At 39.9% G+C, this 27,980-nt stretch overlaps 1 protein-coding gene across 9 annotated transcripts in view; it reads right to left on the bottom strand.

The window, feature by feature from the left end:
• Positions 1-27,980, bottom strand: part of PPIP5K1 (diphosphoinositol pentakisphosphate kinase 1) — a 118,192-nt gene that overhangs the window by 49,865 nt on the left and 40,347 nt on the right. For 6 of the 9 annotated variants that reach the window (XM_075273367.1, XM_075273365.1, XM_075273368.1 and 3 more), the window contains 11 exons: positions 24,307-24,428; positions 22,465-22,647; positions 21,405-21,546; positions 21,054-21,277; positions 20,148-20,275; positions 18,343-18,457; positions 17,570-17,677; positions 14,469-14,585; positions 11,601-11,765; positions 9,402-9,551; positions 25-115 (listed from right to left, as the gene is read on the bottom strand). In XM_075273367.1, the coding sequence (XP_075129468.1) occupies positions 25-115; positions 9,402-9,551; positions 11,601-11,765; positions 14,469-14,585; positions 17,570-17,677; positions 18,343-18,457; positions 20,148-20,275; positions 21,054-21,277; positions 21,405-21,546; positions 22,465-22,647; positions 24,307-24,428 (1,545 nt within the window). The remainder of the gene's footprint in view (positions 1-24; positions 116-9,401; positions 9,552-11,600; positions 11,766-14,468; positions 14,586-17,569; positions 17,678-18,342; positions 18,458-20,147; positions 20,276-21,053; positions 21,278-21,404; positions 21,547-22,464; positions 22,648-24,306; positions 24,429-27,980) is intronic. The other 3 variants (XM_075273366.1, XM_075273369.1, XM_075273370.1) reach the window with 1 other exon arrangement.

Raw genomic sequence — 27,980 nt, 5'->3', positions numbered from 1 at the left:
TATATACAAAAAAAAGTAACATACCTAACCCACTCTGCTTCATGTCGGAGGGCTGCCTGGCATATGAAGTGAAGAGACGGTACCCACCAGATTTAGAAGAAGTCTCTGAAAGCACCTGTGGAGTGGAGATAAAGACAGTAAAAACTTCAACCAGAAAAAAGCAACACTCACCTCTCTGATACAGAAGCATTGTCAGGAATACGCATTTACATTAGGAAAGGAAAACAGAGGTCCACATAATAAGCCATGGCATTAGGGATGAGAGGAATGAGCAGGCAAACAGACTACACAAAGCGCAGGAGAAAATGATCGCAGCATCTTAGTCTGAGGGTCCATTCACACGGTGGAAAATGAGGGAGGAATTCCTCTTCATTTTCCAGCCCCCGGTTACCCATTGTGGTTTTCCACTGCCGATTAGGTCCTGGTAAACGGGAGACAAAATCTTGGTGGAATCAGCGTCTAATTCCTACGTGTGAAAGGCCCTTAAGGCGATGACGACTGGAGTCTCAGCATTCAGAGGGAAGGCACAACTAGGAATTGTCCTAAAGCCCTTTGACACAGGCCAATGGGTCAGCTCATCAAATGTTCGTTCCTGACCATTGCCCATGTAAACATGCCCAGTGAACTGCTGGAGCACATGCAAATAGTTTTGGAAGATCATATTTATACAGGCATAAACCCCCCCCCCCCCATAGATTTTCAGTAGCACACCCCCTATTTACATGAGGCAATGTGGGCAAAGGAACATATTAACAATTATTTGTGCCTGTACAGTTCAATGACTGCTATAATATGATCCTTAGGCTACACATATGACTGTGTGCAGTGTATAGGTCAGTAAAAAAGGCACATATGAAACATGAATTGGTATATGTGTGTCATCCATGATTTTCACTGACCCATACATTGAAATAAATGGACAGAGTCACAAATGCTGACCGGTATAGGATGTACTCCAAATTTTGCGGCTCTTCACTATGGCCCGGACACTGAGCTGCAAAAAGTAGGTCTGTGTGTATAGGCCTATAAGAAATTAATATGCCCGCACTTTTATCCACAAGTGAACCTACAAAGCAAACTCACGTGTATGAGGCCTTAGGCCCTAAGCACACAATTGTAGATTTTATCCACAATTGCATATAAAAGTACAGACCTATTCATTTCCATGGGATCATAAAAGACGACTGAATTTTTTCCGGCTCTGTGTTCGTGCTCTATACAAGTAGTAATGCCAAAAAAATAGGTCTTCATAGGTCATCATAAACGGATGATGGACAAGCACCCCAAAACAGGGCTGGACGTCTTTGGTTGACTGGCATGAGTTAATCTGTATACTGAACCACCACAGTCCTGACATATGCAGAGTAATGGCAAATTCTCACACAGTATTTCAATTCTGCAAGATTGTGAGAAAGTATCGCTGTGGATGTACCCCTCAACTCAACGGATTGACAACGAAATGCTCTTCATACTGATGATTTTCACTTGTGAGACAAGTCTGTATATTAAACACAACACACAAAGGTCATTATTTGGTGAGAATCTTTCACTCCATGTCAGTATTGCAGGCACATCTAAAGCTTCAGGGTAAGGACACTAGCTTCCGGAATCTTTACTTGGCACGAATAAGAAAAATTAGATTAACTCAAGCCTAAATTTTCAGATCACCTACCCTCCAGATCCAGCTGAACCACCAACTCCATGTTCCTGTTCACAAATATACAGTTGTAAGATCAATCCATAAAGGTATTTACAATGTAACACAGAACACGTTGCTGCTTGGCTTTGACTAGGATTAAACAATGGTTTATCGGCAATTCGTTTACAAATTTGCCATACACATCCATTGGAGATATTGCTGCAGATTTCTTGAGTGCAGTATAGTCAGTGAGAGAGCCGTTAAAGTAAAGTAAGTTAGGCCCGTTTCACATCTACGTTTGGTCCATTCTAAATCTAAAGTTGTCTAAGTTTATATAAACTTTAAAAAAAGGAAGCTTTAGAGAGTCTATTTTGGAGGTGTATTACTCCTTGCAAAGCCCTTTGAAATGAAAAAAAATAAGCTTTTTAAAATGCTGCAAAAAAAAAAAAAAAACCCTGCTAGTGTTTCTTTTTCCTGCATTTCAGTGGGATATGCAAGGTGGAATCTGCCTGAAAACAGGTCATGTCCGCCTTGAGAGATTCTAATATCCTGGCGATGTTAGGATGAAAGAGGTCTGGTTTATCTTCTCCAGATCAGGAATAGAATGTCTTCCATATTTTGAGACATATAGTTTGAGTAACAAGTTTGCCAAATAACCCCCTCAGAAAGAAATTTGGCCTTCAAGGTTGTTGAGGATTGGGATGTAGATCCTGAGTGTTAGGAAGTAGCAGAGGGTCTTCCACCTTCAGATTGTCAAAGAGGCCAAATCAACTGCATTTTGGCCAAAACAAAGCCAACGATATCAGAGTCACAGGTTCTGCACTGACTTCTGAAGGAAGGGAATAGGTCGGAAAGCATATGTGAGGTGAAAATACCAGAGCTGAGCTAAGGCATCCACCGTTTTTGCCGAATCCCTTGTATTTAAAGAGAAAAAAGGACTGGGAGGCAAATAGATCTACTTGTGGAAATTCCCCTTCCCAGATGATAAGCTGAAAGGCCATTCTCCAAGATCTAGTTCTCATCTGCTGAGAAAGTCCGCCTGGGTGTTGTTTTATCCATTCAGGTGGTCTGCTGTTAGGGAGAGAAGCTTCCGTCACAACTAAGATGGTTAGAGAAAAACTTTATTTGCAAAAGAAAGGTTTAACTTCCAAATATCTACATATTTAAATATGCTTATGTTCATGGGAAATCCCCTTTAAATAGAAAAAAAACATCTAATACTTTGCATCTAAAGATGCTATGGGGATGTATGTCTTTATGGTTACAGCCTACAGCCAGTGCGTTCAACACCATCCAGCCAGGGCTATTGAGGGAGAAGCTGAACCTTGGTGGTGTGGACCATCACCTGTCCAACTGGATCCTAGACTACCTGACAAACCGCCCTCAGTATGCGAGAGCCCAGGACTGTGTGTCTGACACTGTGATCTGTAGTACGGGGGCACCACAAGGTACAGTTCTTGCCCCATTCCTCTTCACACTGTACACTGCTGACTTTAGGCACAACTCATCCAGCTGTTCCTTACAGAAGTACTCCGATGACTCTGCTATAGTCGGCCTTATCACTGATGGCGATGATAGGGAATACAGAGACTTTAACCGGGATTTTGTTGAATGGTGCCAGCAGAACCACCTCAGGATTAATGCTGGGAAGACCAAGGAGATGGTGGTGGACTTTAGTAAACAGAGAGGTGCTCATACCCCGGTGGAGATCCAAGGAACATGCATTGAGATAGTCAGGACCTACAAGTACCTGGGTGTGCTCCTCAATAATAAACTAGACTGGGCTGATCACCTGGAGGCACTGCACAGAAAGGGCCACAGCAGACTCTACCTGCTCAGGAGGCGGAGGGCCTTCGGAGTCCAGGGGACACTTCTTAGGGCCTTTTTCAACTCTGTGGTTGCTTCAGCCATCTTTTTCGGTGTGGCCTGCTGGGGGAGCAGTATATCAACCAGGGACAGAAATAGACTTGACAAGCTGATCAGAACGGCCAGCTCTGTCCTGGGGAATCCTCTGGACCCAGTAAAGGTGGTGGGTGAAGGATACTGTCCATGGTGATCTCCATGCGGGAGAATAAATCCCACCCCACGTATGAGACCTTGATGGCACTTGGCAGCACTGTAAGTGACCGTCTGCTTCAACCCAAGTGTGAGAAGGAGCGCTATCGCAAGTCCTTCTCCCAACCGCGATCAGACGGTATAATCTACATCAGTCCAAGCGAAGATCACTCTGCACAGAAAACTAATGATTATGACTATGAAGTCTTCCTTCTTTCTTCTTCTGTTCTTTAGCTGCTATGGACTCCTAGTTTATCTTCTCTTCTCAACTTATGTGTGTCTACCTCCGTAATAAATTACTGTGTATTATCCTGTATCTGTATTACTTTGCTGCTGTAACATACTGAAATTTCCCCACTGTGGGAATATTAAAGGATTATCTTATCTTACAAAGACACCACATGTATTTGGATACTACAATCCTACTCCTTTCCATTAGTCTTCAAATTCTTGCTAATCTCCAAATATCTGTAAGCAAGCAGTAGAGGAACATATGTGATATATGATGGCAGATTTATACCATAGAGACTTTGTTGAAGTCTTGGACTGCAACGCAGCTGTAGATACACAACATTTTTTAAAGGTTTTGAAATAGTCACTGTTCCAACAAACACGCCTCACTTTTGTAGCGGTTTTCCTCCTCCGCTGGCTAAACCAATTTTCATTCTGAATTCTAAGCTATTTTTGCCTGAAGTTGAACCACAGCTCGCATGTATCAGAATACATACTGCATGTCTATAGAAGTCTAGAGAGAGGAGAGGAGGAAGACAGAAGGCCACAGAAGAAGAGATAGGGCTAGTTCACACGTGAGTATAAGGGGAGGTTTTTGACAGCGGATTTCGCGTCCAAAACCTCCCCTTATAATGGTGGTCTATGGAGACCACCGGGCTTCTGTTCTCCGCTAGCGGCGAGCTGCTGCTAGCGGAGAAAAGAAAGGACATGTCCTTTCTTCAGGCGGAAGCCGCGCAGGCTCAGCCGCGCGGCTTCCGCCCCCGGCAGCTCCCTCCTATGTCGGCTCATTCATTTGAGCCGACAGCATAGGGTTAAGCCGCGACAGCGATGGTCGCGGCGGGCGGGTTTTGACAAGAGAGAGACGCGGCTCGCCGCGTCTCTCTCTGTGTCAAAACCCGTGCGGGCAGTTCACGTGTGAACTAGCCCATATAGTCTTTGGCTGATTTCTCCTCAGCCCTTTGTTCACGTCAGTATGCCGGCACTTCTCTATATATGCCCTGCATAAACCTGGCGCAGTTTCTGACTGACAGAAAGGAAGTTAGGGAACAGAGTCTCTTCTACTTGTTGTGAGCCGTGTATTGCAGTCTTGTCTTTACCAACAGAGCCTCCTATTAAAAGTAAGCACACATGCAATTTATACTGAAAACCCAAAACCACAGGTATACTTTAACCCTGAAATGCACTATAACATCCACGTAGAGAGGTGTATTTCTCTGGCTTCACTGAAGAACGGTACCAGCGCAGGGAGTACAGTGGCAGGGAGAGTATAAACCTTTTTTTATTTTTATCGCTGCCATGTATGGTTGTACAAAAGGGCAATTTGGGACACTTATACTTGCACCCCTGTACGGCATGTGTCATTCTGCCGGGTTCTCCTACGCCCCGAAGACACTGCATAGAGGACAGCTTCTCGCTGGTCAGTTTAAAAACCCATTTATTTAAAAACAAACCACTGGTGTCCATATGCAGCCTCTCCACCGTGAAACCGTTTTTTTTTTTTTTTTGTTTGTTTGTTTTTTGTTTTTTTTTTTGGGGGGGGGGGGGTTGGCTGGGCAAAGTCCTGAATGTCTGATTTTGTGTTATTTATGCCATACAGTGAACATCTTAAAAACTAAACAAGACATAATGTGCAAATTAACATATTTTGTTCACTTTTCTTTCCCCCAAAAATAGCAAACATAGGTACCAATAAAAAGTACAACTTGTGCTGCAAATAAAGATCCCTTACATATCTTCATCAACAAAACAATACAAAAAAGCGTCTAGAATAAAAGTGACCCAAAGAAAATCACTGATTTTCAAAAACTGACATTTTATTTGTAAAAGTGGTAAAATTTTATAATATAATATAATATATATATATTATAATATAAATATGGTAACAAAGTTACCATAGTGCTCTGCTAAACAAAGCATAGAATTGGCAGGGTTTTTTTTGTTGTTGTTTTTTTAACATGGACTCCCAAAAACATTAATAAAAGCTGAATAAATTATCATATGTACCCCAAAATTGGTGCTAAACAAAAGTACAACTCATCACAAATAAGAATAAGCCCTCACTTAGCTATGTTGATGGGAAAACAAAAAAAAAAAGTTATTAATTTTGGTTCAAGGGGGAAGGAAATTGTGAAAAAAATTTGCTGAACATTAATGTACAAACTACCCTATGTCATTAAGAGGTTAAAGTGCCACAAACAAGAGAGGCTACAGGAAAATGGCCGACGGACATGAGCAGTCGGCGCTTTTGGATAAAGAAACGAAGGTGACGCAGGAGAAGAGGCGGTCCGGAGAAGAAGATGGAGGCGTCACTGAAAAGTTTTCAAACCACACAGGGGACGCCCCCAGTGCTGTCTGAAAACTCATTTACATATGGAAGAAAGAAGAATTTTCTCAGGAAAGCTGGCGCACAGCAGAATAATAAAGGTAAGAGAAGAATCGCCTTTCTTAAGGCTATTCCTACATGTACTTAGTTAAAAAAGGGAATTCTAATGATAGAATCCCTTTAAGAAGCCTTATAATACTGTGTTCAGTACTGAAGACCTTAGGTCTGACCTTAAGACCTTAGGTCTTCAAACTGAGGTTTGAAGCATAACACTCATGAAGAGAGACTTAAAGAACTAGCTGGAGAAAAGAATGGAAAGCAGGAGGAGGAAATGATCAAAACCTTTACATGAGGTTATCCAGGATTAGAGTCTGCACTGTAGCATGGCCAAGTGACCAATCAACATGTGAAGAGAAAGTGTAGCTCTTTCTGAAAGAAAGCTGCCATGTTTCCTATTCCTGCATCACCCCTTTAAACAGGTTAAAGGCTAACTACAATTATAAAACAACTTTCTATAAGTGCAGGTGAATATAAGAAACTTTGGAACAAGAAGCTGTATTATACTCATCAGGCCATTTTCTCCCTCTTCCCTACAGTCAGGCTGCTGTTACTAACAGGTTCTGTCATCTGTACTCAGCATCACACAGAAGTCTATAGAGAAGAGAGGGAAAGTTGGAAGTTGCTGCCGGTTGGTAGCTGATTTGTTACATCCTTACCACTGTATAGAGTAAACCTAGTAGTGCCATAAGAGATCCTAAGAATAACCAGATATTAACCTTCCACAAACCCCCTTTATAAATGTCTCCTCCTGCAATGTCTTTCTAAAATAATGCTGTTTAACATCGCTGATAAAGATATTAGCCAATTCTGTTAATACTTTTTGTATTGTTCCTTTTATTCTTTACTTACTAGGACCTGCACAGGAAGGCTACAGATTTGTAGGAGTCCATATTCACTAAGACATTTAAAACCCCTTCCTTTAGAAAGTTCTGTTTCCCAAAGCCACAAACAATACAAGGGTACACTCCTGAGTGTGTTTCCCCATGTGACAGTATTGTAATGAGTTATTGCAATTCACAAGGCATCTACATCACCACAGTGATGTGATGTTAGCCCACAGAACTTTTACATCTCATCCAACTGCATTGCAAATGTGATTAATGCTTTCTTAAGGATTCATTTGGCTAAACAGATTTAATACAATAGATTCAATAAAACAGTGTACCAGAACTTGGATCACCACTACCTGAAACAGAATAAATGTTACTTAGTAGCTTCAGTGAACTAGTCGAAAGCTGAGTAATCCTAACATTGTAACACATAGCTGTTCTTCAAATAACAGTGAATATTCTGAGGGCTGCAAAGAGGGACATCCCCAGATAAGAGTCAAACAATTATTGACTGCATACACTCTTAGTAGAGATGACAAGCACAGATCAATACAGAACACACTACGCAATGCTGAAAGTATCAAAGACTATTGGCTAAATATGGAACAATGGAATCTCCATAGGATATACTGTAGCAAGCAAACTATTTCTGTGCATGACTTACAGCAGGGCACAATGAAACTCTTACAACAAGACACTTTGTTCAGATCAAAAAAAGAAAAACTGCAAATATTGACGCCAAGGTTTTTTGGGGTTTTTTATAGAATACTGCCATTTTTAGTCAAATATGCGAACTCTCAGTATTAGGGATACTGCTTTATAGGCTGAAGATATTAATGATTTTTTAGCATAGGTCTGCTAGTTCTGGATTTGTTGTTTTGTGGATAGCGGCCGCTGTGAACAGTGAGCATACCAGGGTGTTGAAGCCCTATGATCTAACATTAATGGCCTATGCTATGGGTAGGTCATCAATGTTTTAGCTCAGAAAACCCCTATAGGCTAAGGCCCCACGTACCGAGCCACAGCCAATGCAATGTGTGAATTGGATTCTTTGCAGGGACTGTAAAACACCGTGGCCAAATTGCAGAGTTTGCACCATGTGGGGCTTCAGCGTCGGGATCATTTCCAAACTTTTAGCTTAAGAGAACGGAAATGTTTTACTTATTACATTCTTTCATCTATGTTGTACCATTTGCCAGATTCTGAGCATGCCCACTCAGTGATTAGAACTTATTTCCTGGTTTCAGCCACCTACATTTTATTTTTTTGTCTCTGTACAGTGCTGAGCCCTGATAAGAGCTTGAACAGCATCTTGATCAGTGCCCCTTATCTCTGTATACAAATACAGAGATAACTGTGCCATTTACAATAAACAAAGAGTATGCTTCTGGCCTGAGCTCACAACTGGGAAGTATAGGGGAGAGAAGTCAAAACAACAGGCGAAACCCTGAGATGGAAACATCCCTGTAAGGCTGAGGCCCCACATTGCGGAAACACCGCTTTTTTGTTGTTGCAGATTTTACAGATTTTTTTTTTTTTTAGCTAAAACAAAGAATGGCTACAAAAGGAATGGGAAATATATAGGAAGTTCTTATACTTCTCACTTCTGCTCTATTCATTCCTGGCTTTGGCTCACAAAACCGCAGCAAAATCTGCATGGGGAAAAAAAAAAAAAAAGCTGCATTTCTGCAACATGGGGTCTTGGCCTAAGACTATGTTCTCACCTGTATTGGAGGTTTTGCCAAGAGCCTCCACTGCAGATTCCATAAACAACAATATAAATGACAGACAATGGAGTATGTTGGGCGCACATCACGAGACGGATCTAACAATATTATTTATTTTTTTTGTTCTGCTTCTTTAATGGAGCAGAACAATGGAAATTAAAAATAAATAAATAAATAAATAAATAAATAGACATGAACCCTCCCTAATACATGAACTAAAATTTGCATATTTTTCAACAAAACTTATATTTTATATTAACAGTTGAAAGCTCATTCTATTAGATATAAGTTATTTAATGGTCCCATCAAGTCACATTTGCCATTATTCTCTAGTTTTGTATTGTAAGTCATTTATCACTTTGTGCATTTACATGTGTAAAACCAGTATTAGTACATTCAATTTACACCTAAAATACTCAACTAAAACAAGCAAAAGGAGAGAACCCAGCAGCTAAGAGAAAGTGGGAAATTCAGGAATACAGGTAGCGGGAATTGGGTGGCTGATGAACTCAATGTAAAAACAAAAAAAAGAACACCTGTCGCCATGATGCCAGGTTAGTGATGGACATGGCTCTGGACTGTAGAGTGATGGAACATGGGGAATGAAAGGGTTCTCCTGATCTTCTCCTCCGGCGCCCTTTTTGGGACATGAACTCCAAATTCCCTGTGTTTTTGGTATTCATCACCTGAAATCAAATCCGTGGACAGGAAGGTTTCAGCCCGATTACAGCTGACTGAAGAAATATGAAGGTTAAGCTTCCCCACTATTGTAGGGTCACAACAACAGATCCATCAAATTATAACCAAAAAAACAACTAGGTCAGAATATAGATGGTTATGTACCGAATACTACCCCTGATGTCTGAGTATTGGAGAACTGGTCACAGAAAATAAACTGACTTATACAGAGTAAGGGACATAAAATGTGTCAGTATATATCTTCCGTTAACAAAGGAAAGGAAATTATCGCTGTTCTGAACTTCTGCAACAAGTGTGGTCAGGTAAGGACAGAAAAAGAACACAAAAATCGGCTCATGAGAGAAGTTACAGATAATAATCCGGGGACATGGCATCATACTGTAAATGGGGGCTGTGTGAGACACGGGTTGTAAAATCAATGATGACAAAAATCTTATTAAGCACAATATAAAAACGGTCAAAAAAGCAAAATATCAACACCCATAATTCCACTTTAGATAATGAATAATGTTTTATCAAATATACTCTCCATATACATGTAATACACACAGACTTGGAATTAAATCTCCTCTCCATCTTCAAGTGGCAGAGTAATTACACATGTATTATTAATAGCTTTGATGCACAAATTCTATCTGTGCTGCATAATAATTACTGACTCAACTCAACAAAATTCACATTTTAGTCACATAAGCAATAAAACATTCAGGAAAGGTATTCTTGTTAAAACATACGATCAATAAGCCTCCGCGGAAAATTACTGAGGTCTGGACACATTAAAAGCAAATCGATAAGTGCGGAGTACTGAGACGCCGACCAGAAAAAAGATACCCAATATACATACTGTATACATACATAATCTATCTATATAAACTACATTATCAATATATACTGATATACGATGTTATCTTTGTAAAACAGCTTGGAGGATGGAAAACAAAAAAATGTAACCGATAGTGAGGCTTATAAAACTCACAATCTTTTGTTTGCATTTTGAGTCCCCTTAAAAGGAACTTGACAGTGTCATCCTGGGGGCACTAAAGCACCCACATGTCTATATGGACCGAGGGTTTAGTATCTCAAATCATCCTCTTTCAATGCTCTTTGTAACTCCCATAAAATAAATAAATAAATATATATATATATATATATATATATATATATATATATATATATATATATATATATATATATATACACACATACACACACACACACACACACAATATAAAATTATATTTTGCCTGTGTCATGCCTGCATGGTAGATGCTAGAATGGAGTGAGTACCTTGTATGTGTTCCTGGATTTCCTATATGATGATCACTAAGGCTTTTCTCAGCTATTTGTTTTCTATTGTGCTCTGACCTGACTCCTGACCGAATTTCTCGCAAACAAACCAAACTAGTTGTAATGGATAGAGTAGGGGGGGGTCTCTCCTTATTATAGATGCCCATGGCTTGAGAGAGAAATGTAAAATGTGCTTAAGGAAAAATATGATTATTAGCAGCAGAAAAACAAAGGACAAAACTGTATAAAAGGATTGTACAGTCATAGAACAGACTGCCCAGCAAGACCCTGCACAGATTTCAACTTTTCATAAAAACTCAGATATCCTTAAGTGTTGTGGGTAAAAATCAAGCAACTTATCCAGAGAAGTTATCTGTTATTCACTAGTTCTGAAATGAAATTATTCAATAAGGATTATTATTCCTGTTCAATAACAGAACATGGCAGCACATAAATCAATACTGACCACATTTCCAAGTACAACATTCAGCTACCTGTACTTACAGACTACTGGATCAAAACAAGTTCATCTAGTTAGTTACTGTAGAATTACTTATTGCACAATTCCCAGTTTACGCATTATTTCTCTTCAGATAAATGTGGTTATTTATAAATGTCAATAACAATGTAAAAATTCCATTATCTACATTATGTAGTAATGTACTGCAGTAAGTGGATTCTTTCACAAACACAGGCAACAATTTTCACAGTACAAACCTTGAAAATTATCTATCTCTCTAAGTGTTTACCTCCATTGACCCAGTTTTCCTAGCTCTGGTGAGGGGCGATTTCCGATGAATGCTAATTGGCTCTGATGGCAGCGGTGACATCAATATGGATCTGTCCACATCATCTGTACCCTTAACCTTGGACAAGTCTTCCAGGCTTCCTTGATCTGTCTTTTTTTCTTCATTCTAGAGTAAAAAGGAACATGCATTTCTTAATGAATGGGCCACAATATCTTTCCAGAAAGGTTACCTGAATACATAGTAACTTAGAGTGTTTTTTTGTTTGTTTTAAAAGGTAGTCAAAGTGTATTCAGGGCGGGTTCATACCTGCGCCCCAGTCTCCACTTTCAGGTTTCCGTCTTCTGCCCAAGATACTGGACAGGAGACAGAAATCGGCAGTCAGTTTTCAAACCCATTTATTTGAATGGGTTTGCAAAGTGTCCGCCCATGAGAGTCTTCTGGTCTCTGTCGAGAAAGTGTTTTTTTTTTTGTTTTTTTTTAACTGGACACAAAGTTGGACATGCAGGACTTTGTATCCGGTTAAAAAAAAAAAAAAAAAGGTTTAGCCGCAGAGACCAGAAAACGCTCACGGCAGACACTGACTGCTGGGTTTCCATCTCCTGTCGGCAAAAGACGGAAACCCACAAAGCGGAGACCGAGTGTAGATGTGAACCCGCCCTCATTCTAATATTGCTAATGTTGTCACCCAAGTCTAGTACTAGGGCTGGGCGATAATTACCTTGATTAACCGCGATTAATCTGGGATTTTACCTCCTGGGGTAAAATGTATAGAAAATTGGAGGACGGGGTGTATACCTCACCTGGTTTCCTCAGCCAAGTGAGATAATGGAAATTCAGGATACTTGTTTTAGCAGAACATAGTCTGCTAAGGTGCTTTATTTTAGTTACATGGGCTGGATTTTCTGGACTTGAGGACATGTTGGTAGTGGGAGTCTTCCAGTTCACACCCCTGGTCCACCACAAGTTTTTACCTTAGTCCCAGGTGCTCACAGCTGAGCCTTCCTCATGGCCATTACTGTGGAAGTAAGCCTGGTAAAAGGAGGGCTGATGGGGGCCACACGGTGGCTCAGTGGTTAGCATTGCAGCCCTGGAGTCCTGGTGTTCAAATCCCGCCAAGGGCAAAAAAACCATCTGCAAGGAGTTTGTATGTTCTCCCCGTGTTTGCATGGATTTCCATCCCATATTCCAAAGACATACTGATAGAGATCACAATGTACATTTTTCCCTATGTGGGGCTCGCAATCTACATTATATATTTAAAAAAAAAAAAAAAAAAAAAAAGGAGGGCTGATAGTGTTACAGCCAGAGTGTGAGCGAAAACACTCCTGGGACGGTCTGTACAATTTGGCCTCTAAATTTGGTGACATTTGACCTACTCCAGACTAGAAAGGTACATTGGAGTACAGTTAGAGCCGGACAGGCTTAAGATTTTGTTTCTTTTGTCTTGTTTGCACTGTGTTTTGTGTCGAAGGCTCTAAATAAAACACTCCTGGATTTGAAATCTTCTACTGGTGTAAAATGTGTCACTGCCAACCCCTACGGTGTGAGCTGGACCCCCTTACAGTTCATTATGATTAATAGCGATTATTTAGCTAATGCCCTTTATAAACCACTCCCTTTCTACAGAATGACTATTGGTCAAGCTTCATGAGGTTCTGTTTTGCACAGACTAAACCGGAACAGTTATGATACTCTGCGGTCAAAGTGACCTAAAGTATAATTACTGGAGGTACAGGGAGGTGAGAAACACTGTTTCATAGGTTTCATCACCTCCCCTGGGCTTCCAAATATTATACTTTTGATTAATCGCCCAGCCTCAACCTGTACCCATATTTCCTGTCCCTGTTATTCTGTGCAGGACCTTACACTGTGAAGATGACGACCACAAGGGTCCTGCAAGTTGCACCAACTGCTGCTGATAAAAATGGGGAAGGTAATGCAGGCATAGTGACCTGATTGGAAGAGATGAATGGAGACTGGGCAGTATGTGAGCAAGGAGGGCTATAGGAAGCAAATTATGTGACAGAGGGGGGCTATAGAGCGCATATTATGAGAGGCAGAGGAGGAGCAGGGAGGTATTATTACAGAAGAGGTGGGGCAGGAGTGCAGAGTTTCATGAACCTAAGGTTACATGGTAGCTCCTAATAGTATCAGACAGCAGAGAGGGAGAGAGAAAGACCAAGTTAGAAAAAAAATGGTCACGGTCACATTGTAATCGTATAACTTCCTGAAGAGGGTGAAAGTAGAATATGGAAAGACATTGTGAGTAGACAATAAGTAGGGGAAATTTTACGGCCAATGAGACAAAAAAAAAAAAAAAAAAATTACTGGAGTGTCCCTTTAAAGTGGCCACACATTACATAAAATAAGACTGATGGTTAAAAAACTGGAGAACAAACATCACCTTTTAGTCCGTCAGCCATTATAGTTGTCTAAACTAGCTGCACATTTTCAGTGACACCTGGCAAGGGATAATCTTTCTCAGAACATTCTTTTAAAGATAAATTTAAAGATAATTCATGGACTGGTGACTACCAGGTGAAGATTTTAAACATGGGCAATATTTTTAAACACAATGAGGATGGGTTATTAGTTGGCTAAAATGAATGCTTCACCCGACGAACAATGACAGCAAGATAACACAGCTAGAAAAGGGCACGATAACAGTGGCCCATATTCTCAGTATCTAAACAAAATGCAGAACATAAATACAATAGTAGTGATAACTCCTTAAGTATATCAAGGGATCTGAACAAATGGTGGTAACAGTAGATTAATACTGGAACAAACTGGAAACCTGTTTATATTGCATCTCAGCACAAAGGTTTGCTGGAAATTTCCTCTCATCAAATCAGGAGTCAGACTTACTTCTGCTGATGCTGGCCGAAATCCAAACCCCATGGGAGCCTTCTCATCTTCCTCACAGCCCTTGACCCCTGGACTGAAATGAAGCTCAACATGAAATCTTTCTTCTGAAGATGCCTCCTGGAAACATATAAATGCAGGAAATGATTAGAGTACATACTGTATAATGAGATCTATCTAGTAATAAACCTATATAGTCAGAATTTAAATGCAAAACTATGTTTAACTATCAATTTGTTTTTATTGTATGTTATTAATTTATCACATTTCCCAATAACTTAAAGCATACTTATAAATATAAAGCAACTTTCATAAGGCTGGGTTCACACAGTGCAGCTGTGTTGTTTTTTTCAACAAAAATATCTGAACTCCTTGCATTTTTTTTACATGTTGCTATGCATTTCATCTGTAAGTAATGACCTCTTGAATCACTGTATTACTGCAAATAAAACTTGATGCAGTTCTTAAAGGAGTTTTCAGGCCCCAAGCAAATTTTTCATACTGATGATCATTCCAAAGAATAGACTCCGACAGACTCAGACACTATGTGATCTGTCAGAGTCTGGCACAGACCATCTGATCTAGCAGCCTCCAGGTACCGCTTGTACACAAGGAACATGTGCAGCAACGCTCCTATTCAAGTAATACATAGCAGTGGTTCCAATAAATTGTAGCATCACTCATATTACTTGAATAGTAATGGTGCTGTACTTGTTACCTGTCCATAGCAGTGGAGGCCACTGCAACAGCTGATCTGTGCTGGGTCCGGGTATTGGACTGCATCAGATCATATACTGTTAACCTATCCTATGAACAGGTCATCAGAAAGAAAATCAGTGTGGGGCAGGAAAACCTCTTTAAGGCCCAATGCACTTGGGGAACTGCAGGTCAGAAAATGAGGAGACTGGGATGCTTAGCATTACAGTCATCTATGATACGAGGAGGTCTAACCTCCCCATAGCTTTACTGTATAGCAAATCTGATATATAAATGTATGGCACTGTGCTTGGTAAGTAGTAAGGAGGCTGCAGTGCTCGCCCAAACGCTATGGCCTCTTAATATAGCTGACTGACTGGGGTGCCACATGACACCCCCCCCCCCCCCCCCCCCGATCTTCAATTGATCAAGACAGGAAACTCTGTAATCCCAAGTGAATATAAGAAATGTAATGTTATGTTATTAAAGAAATAGGTTTCCTTCTCCATTTATTGGGCTGAGTTATATTTACAGAGACCTCTATAAAGAGGGGAAGGGGAAGGACAAGGCTGATGAAAAAGACACACAAATAACTCCAGTTCCTAAACTTTGCTACCCTGAGTGTGAGAGCTCTTTACACTGCTACCATTCCTCTACCATAGCTCTCCATATACTGGTCTATATAAAGAGAGTACGGAGAGGGATTCTATACAGAGAAAATGTCTGAGTGAAGTGAAGGAAAGAGCAGCCTAACAAGCGGAGAAGGAAACATAAAATTCTTTAACAAGTTATGTAACACATTTTCTTATCTCTTTGCATCTACTATTCATTTATGAAAAGTTTTTAGAATTGGAAGCACACTCTACATTTACCAAGCATTTAATGGATTCTTTTTTGTGGGATTTGTACTTTTAATAACACCAACAGATCAGTTCCTTTTGTTATGCTCCCTTACTCTCTAAACCACTTAGGTGCCTTTATATGGGTTAAACGCTAACCACTATAGCAGCTAAATAATCTGTTCCACCCGCAACGGGGCAACAATGCAGGGCTTGTTTTACATTGATGTTAAAACAGTGTGCTGTAGAATAAGGATTCTCACAACTAGGTGTCAAAAACTGTATTGTAAGCTGGAAAGGGTTAGAAAGTTGTACATGGCAACCCTTTCAAAAGAGCTTCAAGAAAATAAGAGCTTGGATGTGTTCAGTTGCTATGGAAAGCTCCTCAGGTTTCCTCTGCACACAATTGTTTCTAAAGCATATTCTAAAATAAAGCAGGGTTTTGATTTTTTTTTCTACATCAGTTCATTTGTATAAGGTCACCAAGAGGAAAATCACAGAACGAAAACCACAACTTTAGGTACCAATAACCATTAACAAAATGGCAGGATTGGCCACTGATCTAATTCATACTGGGGGCTTCCAGAGTTTATCCAAAGAGGATTCCAAAACTCCTCATCTTTTGTTACCATTTGAGATAAGAGCAGTCTGAAGGTGGCTTATTCTCCTTTGAACAATCTCTAGGAGAAATAGCCACCGCCAATCACGTGTTTAGCAATTCTTTCATTTGTGTGGCCCCCTTTTGTATGGAGACTAATTTTCTGCAACATTTATCCCGAAATGTATATATACATTTTATTCAATATACAAGAAAGCAAAGCCAAAGGTCAGTAATGTATCTGTATATATTGCTGTGTGTTTATTAAAAACCTGCAAGATCAATATCTTTAAAATCCATAATAAAGGTTACAAAACGGAAAAACTGCTTAAGTTCACACTGGCTTCTTTTTATCAGTTGTTCTGATCTGTCACAGAATCAGAACAATGGACTACAAAGTTGACAGAATGATGAATGCAAACTGAACACCTGTCTGCAACCTTCATCATTCACTGTTATGAAGCAAAGATGAAGGTTTTTTCTGTTTGCGTTTTTGTTTGTAATTGTTTTAGACAGAAGATAGAAGTGGTGCACACAGGACCTTATCTTCTGGTTAAAAAGTACATAGGCAAAACAGAAAGTTTCAACTTGGTTTTTACATTACAATGAATGATGATGGTTGCAGATAGAATGGCTCTATGTTTGCATTCTTTATTGTGTTCGCCTTTTAAAGTCCTCTGATGGACCAGAACAATGGAGTAGATAGAGGGAATTTAGTCTAACATGACAAGTCCAGGCAATATAAAAGTGCATTGAAATGAACCCGATCTCAGAATACCACCAACCAACCTATACAGCATAGCAAGGTAAATATATATCTATCTATAGTCTAAGACACACATATGATAATATATATATATATATATATATATATATATATATATATATATATATATATATAAATCTCTTCATTTTTACTGTCTATGCTGTTTGACAAATAGACTTTTTTTTTTTGTTTTAATTACACTTACCTTATTGTTGTCTTCATACAGCATAATTACAATCTGGGTCATGTAGTTCAGCTCGGAGACAGCACTTAAATAATCCATGGCTCTCTTCCACTGCTGGTCTTTAGATTCCTAGAAAAAGACAGTAATGTGGCTCTGGTAAGAAACAATCATGTATTAGTAGCCAACATTAAAATTACAGAAGGACGTTAATAAGGAGATGTTATCAATGGAAAATCTATTTGCCATCATGTACAAATGTTCTGAATTGGACCCTGTCTTCCAGAGATCAAAAAAAAGTCTCAAAATGTATATATGTCAATCAGCCCTCTCACCATATATGACTGGATACTACTGGCGTGATATCTTCATATTAGTATTGGTAACCCAAAGATCACACAATGGTGACAGTCTCTTCAGTACTAATTGGTAATGGAAGATATGAATTAATGGCACACAGTAAGAACAGTGCACCTGTCTCTACCCCATGGCACTGGGCACCATATTCTTTAACAGACACATGCTGTTTGTGAACATGGGGCAGAAGTGTAGACAATATCAGGTAAGACTTTTTTTTTTTTTTTTAAACAGGCAAAACAGTTTATCTATTTTAACGTATCACAGGTCTATTAAGATACAAAAAGTATCACGCCAACTTCATTTGCTCATGTAAAGATAGATTATTACATTGCTATATACACATTTTGCTTAGACCATAGTGTGCTAACAGCAAGAAAAGCATTTACCACAAAAAAAAAAAAAAAAAAAGTGAAGTTTCTACTATGCAATGCACTTACATCCAAGAGCCCTCCATAACGGAAAATGCTTAATAAAGAGTGCACATGGCTTTCGCTGGTGAAGTAAAGGCGCGTTCTCACGTGACGCCCTGGAGAAAGGACTCCCCTTGAATAGCTAGAAAATAGGATACAGAAATGCAACACAAACAAATATTTTCCAAACAATTGCTAGCCATGAATAATAGCCTATACAAAAGGTGATGAGCCAAGCAAGACAGATGCGCCAGCAACAGGAGAATATTAATAACAGGGGGCTATGAGACATCATTCTGTCCCAAAGATTTCTTCATTGTAATTCACAGAGTCTGGAACCTAACAAGTCTAACATATCAGACTCTGTGTCAGGACTGTGGAGTTGGAGGCTGATTGTAGCTGGACGCTGAGAGCACTTTGCATCCACGACATTACGGCCATTTCCAAACATTTTTTATGGGAGAATTATATGCCCATACTGAAAACATATGCGGAGATGAATTTGTGCCATCTTTACCACCTTGTGACAACTCTGATACTAAATTGCAAAGACAGTAGACTTATCTGATAAATTAGTCACATGACACTCCCAGACCTCACAAATTACTCCTCCTCCCACCCTCACCATATACATCGAAAATATAAAAGGGGTGGAAACTTTTTATAGGGACAACTTGTAATGAAGCCGCAAGTTTGCGAAGTCATTATAGTGCGCGGAAATGGCGCCAAGTTTGTTTGTAGCAATGGGGCCTTGTTTGCACTGCAGATGGGTGGAACGTTTGGCACCTCCATAAGGGTCCCTATTGTGATCGCACCTTTGCTACTATTTATTTATTGTGGTTTTTCTCAGGACCTTTTTTAACATAGTTTATTAAATCTTCAGTTTTATTTTGCATCAGTGCTTGGACACAGTGAAAACTTTTTGGAAGAACTCCGAATATATATATTCTGTTCCATCAATCTATGGCTACTATAAAAAAAAAAAACAATAGACTGATCATTTCTTCCAAAGCTTTATTCCTTTTCTACCCCAGTTACTGAAAGGTCAATTCTATCTCTTCCTGTACAGTTCCGATATTTGTCCCGACATCCGACTGCTGACCTGTCTTATGTATGAGGTCTGCACCTCTCTTGTGGTCTCATTAAAACCATTGGTTTTCCTCCTGAATTGGTGGAGCTTTGCTGCTGCTGTCTGACCCTGGTCTCTTCCTCACTTTTATGGAGTAGGCTTAATTCTCTTGGTACTATAGTTCAGCACTGGACTATTCCTTGCCATAATCCTCACATGTATGAAGTGGCAGGTGTTCTCTCAACACTGTCAACTGGAATAATTCTGTCCCATTTTTCAAGGTTCTAGCGAGAATAGATTTGTGAGAAAGGGGTTCTATTTCTCCTGATGCCCAAGCCATTATAATATATAAAATACTGCGCCAATTTTTCAGAAGTGAAGCTCCTCCTTTGACTAACATCCTTGTTATGCCATATCTTTTTTGCCAGTAAAAATACAAAATATCTTATTCAATACTAACACAAGTAGTCTGGGTGCTGTTGGTAGATATTATAGAGCCATAATATAATAAAAGCAACAAATCTGTCACCAACCGCTTAATAACAGTTTCCATATAGTAACTTTTTTTTTTTTTTTACATTGAACATGTTATAAACAAAGTGAAGCAGGAGGAACTAAATAGGTAGGAATAATATGAGAAGATCAAGGCTTGGCATTTACTGACTACATATCACAAAATTTTCAGAGGTAAAGTTGTCTCTAAAAACAATACTTCCAATCATTGAGTGAAAAATAACAATGATATTATCATGATACAACTCACAGTGGGTGCAGCTTGTTTACAGACTCATCCTCGTGAGTTCTCTGCAAGTCCAGCAAGATCTTATTAATTAGAGGAAGACAGTATCCCATTGCGATCTCCAGTTTTTCCTCTTTATTAATCCCATATTCCTGCAAACACATAACACGGTAAAGGCTACGGTCAGACTAGTGTTGTCCTGCAAGCAAGACTTTTCTCTTTCACGATTTTGGGTGGAAACCCAGCGGACCCCATTATAGTCTATGGGGTCTGCGTGTTTCCACAGGTAACCACTTTTTATGCGGATAGGGTTTCCATTTTTCAGGCACACAAGCGGACTCAAAGACTGTATCCCAGAATGATAATGTGAACCTGGTGTAAGACTTATGTTTGGAAAAGTACGTGCTAAATATAAATGAAACATATGTTTTGCAGGTGAAGTTAATATATAGAAGGATCACAACCTGGTCTTGAATGTTTCGTACTCTATAGATCAGAGTAACAATTTTCCAGTTTTCCATGTTGAAAATCTGCATTAGGGTGCATTCACACTGAGTAAACGCTAGCTTATTTTGCAGAGTAAAATTACACTTGTAAATTTTGCTATCCCATTGACTTCAATGACATTTTACAGGCGTATTTTTACAGGCGTATTTTTTACAGGCGTATTTTTTACAGGCGTATTTTTACACTTGTAAAAAAATATCATTGAAGTCAATGGGATAGCAAAATTTACAAGTGTAATTTTACTCTACAAAATAAGCTAGCGTTTACTCAGTGTGAATGCACCCTCATACTCAAGCACACAAATGTCAATATTAAACACGAAAGGTTAAAATAAAAAAAAATAAAAAACCCCGCTCAGCAGACAAGAATGATCCGGATGTTCATCCAATAGATAGACCTGCAATATATCATAGCCATACCTACCTGGGGGATTATCACATCTGCTAAATATTTGGAAAGTTTAAAGAGTTCATCGGTTCCTTCCAGGTTGAGTGAGCTGTTGTGCTGAACATCATACTTGACACAGTCATAAATATCAGGAATTTTGCTGATATCATAACGTCCACTCTTCATGCGAAAATCTCTCTCCAGCTTGGTCCATCGCTGTAACATCAGCTCCAAAGTTTCACTATGATATAATTGTAAATCTAGGAGAAAAAATATTTTTAGATTTAGACTGTCTTGAGAATAAAATTGGGAAATAAAACACATAAGATGTGCAGTTTACAAATATGTCATTTTTGACAGTATGGCAAAACAATCTCCGCAGCTCACCTGCAGATTTAGGATCTTCCAAGCGCTGTCGGATCTGGGATGTCAGACTCTCAATAAGGGCAAACACCTTGTCGCATGTCTTCACAGGATTCTTTATGGACTCCATGGAATTAATAAGAGAGCTGCTACTTGTAGGAGCCAGCTACAAGAATGTAAATGGGAAAAACCAAGCACTCATTCACATTAATAGGAACAGACAAAAGTCACCAAACCTCATATTGATCACACATACTGAAACAGAGAAATGAACAGTTGACCTAACCCTTGTTCAAGCAGAGACTGAATGAACTGAATTGTGCAAAACTGCAATACCAGAAAGTACCCATGGACCAGAATGCTAAATGCTTTCATGTCAACCTATGGCTGTCAGTATGCCGTATCTACAGTATCTTGATGCTGGTGATGTTAAAGGTGGCCATATATCTTCAATAGTTACTAAACAAACACTTGTTCAGTAATGACTATTCCACCCATCATTTCATACACTTTCCATGCTCAGAGTGGGCATTTTTCTCAATGGGAAAAGTAAATAAGATACTGCCAGACACCTCTAGAGGTAGCTTATCTATTGTGAGAAGAAAGGATCAGGTATGCTGATGTTCAACATGTCCAATCATTTTTTCTCCTGACATATGCCAGACAAACGTCATCCATATATTTAATACAAATCAGATGGTTGGCTAGTCCTGCTTAAAATTGTCACATTTGGCCTAAATTAGTCTAATATGTATGGTGACCATAAGGAGAAAACATCAGCAGGACAACTCCACTCGGTAATGTAATATATCATTACTATCATCAAAGAATTCATGTTGTATAGATTTGCATGTGTATGGTATATTAATATTGATACAATATAATGTATTTATTTCCCAGTTATACAGTGACCATATATTCTTCACATTTTTATTTTAGACAAACACACAAATACACTAGCAAAGAAAGTCAGATACAGTCTAAAAACTTACTGGTTAAGTACTAGGAGGACACTAACCATGGAAGAAGTTAAAATATACTAAGTGTTCCCCAGCTAGATTTTACCTCTGGAACCCAAAGCTACCTTGTCATGGTCGTCCTCTGTGAAATCTGCATCCCTCTGCATGATCTCGTGGAGGCGAGCCTTCACTTTTTGTTGGCAGCTGCTTAAGGAATCACTATCACTGTCCAGGAGTCCATTCATGTTTGCGCTTTTCACCATTTGCACCAAAATAGGTGTGAGCTCACCTTCTAATGCCAGGAGACCCTGTTGACAATTGTATTGTGTCAGTATTTTTTCCACACAATAAACTGCATCAGAGTATTGAGCACAGAGTAGTGACTGAAACAGAAAGCTAAATAATATAATTAATAAAGAGTTCATGAATGTTTGGTTACTAGAAACCATACAACTTTTCTTAAGGCAACAGCACCACGTTGCAGAAATGTTGCTTTGCTGAAATGCAGATTGTGTGTGTGTTGGGGGGGGGGGGGGGGGGGGGTTGTGCCAAAGCCAGGAGTGGGTTTATCAGACAAGAGAAGTACTGTCTATATATTTCCCATTCTTCTTAACATCACTCCTTGGTTTGGGTTAAAAGAAAAATGGAGAAAAATCTGCAACAAAAAGCAGCTTTTTTGCAGCCTTAGCTTAAGGTTGAGGCTACATACTGTGGAAAAGCTGCATTTTTTTTGTGTTGCAGATGCGGAAAAGCTGCATTTTTTTTGTGTTGCAGATTTTGCTGTAGTTTTTTGAGCCAGGAATGGTTTCAAAAGTAAAGGGAAAGATATAGGAAACACTTATACTTCTCTCTTCTGCCTCAACCCAAGAGAAATCATTTGAGAAAGACCCATATAATAGAACACCTACCCAAAAGCAAACTTTCCCATGTGCTCCATCTGGGGCCTATGTTTAGGGGCAGTGTAAATCAGACTCCTTTTGTCATTCTCTATTACTTGAGCTCTATATGTCACCTATTACAGGCACCATGACATCCAATACAATTAAACTGCAAAGAGTGTGCCATGCACGCTGACCACAGAGGATGCCGCAAATCTCCGCTTCTGCTATTGATCAGACAACTGTGATATAATGAAGACAATAGTAGTGCAGCCTCCCAGTCTATGTACTTATGGTCTCTAAGATTATTTAAAACAGAATGAGGACAGTGTCCACCCAGAGATGGTACTATGACAAGCTACCCATTGGATGCTATGCTGAAGCATCATGGGAGTGAACATGCATCAAGAAAGAGAAAGCAGGAGATAGCCAAGATATCAAGATAGAAACACACAGGAGACTAGTGCAAAAAAGTACAATATGCATAAAAGAAGAACAGAATGTCAAAGTTAATACAGCAGGGTGAAGTAACGGAAAGTTGTGAAAGAACTGTGATCAAATGTGACTTGTCATTTGTTTTGGATTATACTTGCAAATTTACACAAGTGTTTAGTTGTAATGAGTGATCATTTTTCTAAATGAACTAGTCTTAATGTATACAAATTTTCTATGTTTGTAATCCAATGTGATTATCCTTTTCTACCGCCTTGGTTCATGTATCCAGTAGGGGAGCCAGTGCTAATGAATAAGATTTTACAGCACTGGCTCCAGTACTAGATAGGAGACAGTCCAAGATGCTTTGTCTCCTAGTGCATACTTGGAAGCACCACACCCCTTAAAGTCAGACCTCTAACTCAAATTTAGTACTTGTCATGAAAGTTTGTAGGTTCAGTTCAAATGGGATTTCTGTCTCACATCCGACAAGATGGTTCTGTTTTTTGTTTTTTTTTGAGAGATACAAACACCAGATACTGCTCTCTGGCCGTGTCATATTAAGGGTGTGGCTTAGGTAGTTAAGATTGTGAAAGGAGAATGGAGCTCCCATGGAAACTTTATAATGTACGTGAAAACAATTCTCCTGAATTCTACCTTGGCAAAAGCAGCAGCAGTCATCTGCACCCGTCCTTCATCGGATGCATAAATCTTGAGGTCATGGCGGTAGGTACTGTGTAATCGTAGCAGTCCGCAGCCTGGAAAGCCTGCATAATCTCCTGCAATATATAAAAACAAAATCTGCATAAGGGTTGCATGATTAAATTATATATACACAATAAAATGTATTGCATACACTGTTATAATAATATTAAGTGAAGACAATAATATTCAACAAAACAGGCGTTCGACCGTTTTTCAGAAATGAAAAGTTATACAAGTTTCTAATATACCGTGTTTTTAATTATTACACATTTTCAAGATCTGTGTTTCTTGACTGTACTTGAACACATTCTTGGTAACATTCAGATCCTGTCGAGACCTCTCAGCTGTTTGGCTTAATATCTTAGAAAGTAAATTACATCAATTATCTTTTGCTGGTTATTATAATAGCCCAGGGCTGTATCTCCCAGTATGGAAACCCAGTATGTAGGAAAGTTTGTTGCCTTGTTCATCAATATTTATATAAATACAGATGTGGCAGAGTTAACCTGAATTTCTGCAATTGGTTAAAGTGGCTTTCCAGGCAAAAAATGTTTTGTTTTGTTTTTTGTTTTTTTTAAAAAAAGGTCCATTAGTGCTATTAATGGGTTAGCAGATTTTTGAGTGATTTCTGGGAGTCTCTGGAAGCGCCTGTCATCTTCTGCATTTGTTTACTCGGTTCAGCTTCCTTCTATGTAACTTCCACACCAACCCCTCTCAACTAACTCCCACCAAATTCTAACCTAACTCCCCCCCATAGACCCCCTTCCTGTCTCTCTTTTTGTAGCTATCCTGCCCACTACTAGCCATGCCCAACCTACTCATCCCAACCCTCGACCCCATTATACTTACCACTCTTCCTTCTGGGGGACAGCCCATCCTTTTCTGATTCTGCCGGCGCGAACACTAGTGCCAGTGCTGTTCTGTGCTGATCCATCTCTACTGCACAGGCATGGGAGATACTCGCAAGCCTGGTGGATTATCGGCTGCAGAGCATAGAGCAGCACTGGGATTATAGCGCGTCGGCAGTCAGAAAAGAGGGAGGAGCCGTCCCGCAGGAGGAAGCCTGGAAGGAAGAGAAGTAAGAATGATGGAGTGGATTTGGAGGGGTGGGGTGAGGTGTAGTAGTATGTTCCAATTCCAGAAACAGGGAAACGGATCGTCACCGGATATCCAGCACCCACATGATCGCCCCAGGGATATGGATAAATATACATTTTAGATAAATTATGTTATTTAGAAAGTGGGCGAGGGGAGGGTGTTTAGGTTACTGTAGGGATTAGTTTTTTTCCCAGATAACAGAGCTATACAGGTTTCATATGGCATCCTGTGGCACATTTGCCCACAGATGTAGCAGCTGGGCCTCTTGATCCTGCATACTTGTAGGTTGGTGAAGTTGAGGTCTCAGCTGGTTCCATAAATGCTCGATTGACAATAACTCTAAAACAGGCAGGAGAATGAATTGTTGAATTCTCATGGAGACATTGCTGTGAAACCCTTGCTGTTTGTGGTTGAGCATTGTCCAGCTGGAAGTCCTGATATGAGAAACACATGTGGCTGCAAGATGTCCAGTAAATATCGCTGAGCTATTAAGTGTCTCTCCTCTCACTTCTTGGGGTGACAGAATGTCATATGAGATGGCTCCCTAGAACATCACACCAGCAGTTGAGGCAGCATCTTGCTTTCACAAAGGTGAGATCGAAACACACACCAAAAGGCCTCTATACTGAAACTGGGCCATTGTCAGATCCCAAACAGAACCTAGAATGATCATTAAAGACAATGTAGTTCTTGTCCATAGTAGTTCAGGTTTCTCCTCCAGTAGCGTCCTTATTCATGACAGCACTGCAAGAGGACAGTGATTGGCTGCAAACGGCAAGACACATAATAGATCAAAGTCTGTCAACTTGGCAAAATAAAGTCTTTAGTGTGTTGTGTTGTATTGTTTTGCATTGTCTAGCACTCAATGATCTCTCACCAAGATGTTCAATACCCAAAAGTAGCATCAGAGTCTTTTTGCAGGGCATTTAGGAAAGCACTTTTACGCCCTTTTGTGACCACGACTAATCATTAACATATCTGTATGAGACATAACTGCATGCTGAGGCTTGCAGTAATGCAACATTTCTGAGCTTGTTTTTTTTGTCAATGAGTTTAATTTACACATATCATTATGTATCTGCCAGGTCTGAAAATACTAATGTTAAAAGAATTAGCCATCCTCATAACATTTAGGGTGCATTCACACTACTGGTACGCTGCCTGATTCTGAACGTTAAAACACGTTCAGAATCAGCGCGTATAAAGCAGTTCCATTCATTTCAATGGGAGCCGGCATACGAGCGCTCCCCATTGAAATGAATGGGCTGCTTTTTTCACTACGAGCGCTCCCATTGAAGTGAATGGGAAGTGCTCACGTGTACGACTAGCTCTGCTCATTCCGAGCCATACACGCGAGCACTTCCCATTCACTTCAATGGGACTGCTCGTAGTGAAAAAAGTAGCCCATTCATTTCAATGGGGAGCGCTCATATGTCGGCTCCCATTGAAATGAATAGGAACTGCTTTTTACGCACTGATTCTGAACGTGTTTCAGAATCAGGCAGTGTATCAGTAGTGTGAATGCACCCTTACAATGCTGTGAAATAACACAAAAAGGAATGGTACCTTAGCACTCCCCTGCCACTCCTGTGTCAGAGCTTCCCAGGACCACATTGGATTTTGTTCTTCTTGAATCAGCGCTGAGCTGTTGACATGACGTAACCACTGCAGCCAGTCACTGGCTATGGAAGTAATGTATCAACGCCACTGAGATCCCAGATGTGGTCATGTAAAAATCTCATCATGAGCAAAGAACAGAGCCGGCTGGGAGACCAACCAAGGAAGTGTCAGGATGAGAGTGCTAGAGGATTTCTAAACTATTCTGTCATTAGTTATATATACACACTTTAAGATATTTTTAATATTTTAAATCATGAGGCTGAGAAAGTCTTCTTAGGGTATGGCTTCAAGTTGTGGAAAAGCAGCATTTCTGGCTGCTGCTTGTTTAAAGGGGTTATCTGGGATAAAATTAAATCCTTACACTAATATAGGGAGACAATACCTCAGTCATGCAGCCCACTAGGGGGCACTCCCTTTTTTTGCCTGACCTTCCCTGAGGCCTTTGCTGCAATGATGTGGGATTTTACAAAGTCAGTCTCTGTCTTCCCATGATCCCTCACAGTGGAGCGCAAATGGCTTAATTAATCTCCACACACCTATATGGTGGTCTCTCCCTAAGTAGTGACAATACACCCTTAACTTGGTCTAGAAGCCTCTCAAGTCTGTCAAGTTAGTCTATTCTGAGCCGGGCTGAAGAGATCCAAACAGATCGAAACAGCTGTCCTCGGCTGAGAGACTGACTTGGTAAAATCCCACATCATTGCAGCAAAGGCCTCTGGGAAGGTCGGGCATGATGTTAAAGGGAGCGTCCCCTAGTGGGCTGCATGACTGAGGCACTGTGTCCCTATATTAACATCATGGGAGACAGATTTGCATATTCTTCCCATGATCCCTCACAGTGGAGTGCAAATGGCTTAAGTCTCCACACACCTATATGGAGGTCTCTCCCTAAGGAGTGACAATATCCC

Source organism: Leptodactylus fuscus, chromosome 5 (genome assembly GCF_031893055.1).
Source record: "Leptodactylus fuscus isolate aLepFus1 chromosome 5, aLepFus1.hap2, whole genome shotgun sequence".
NCBI classification, from domain to species: domain Eukaryota; kingdom Metazoa; phylum Chordata; class Amphibia; order Anura; family Leptodactylidae; genus Leptodactylus; species Leptodactylus fuscus.
Note: the sequence above shows the minus strand (reverse complement) of the source record. Positions and strands in the feature narration are given on the sequence as shown.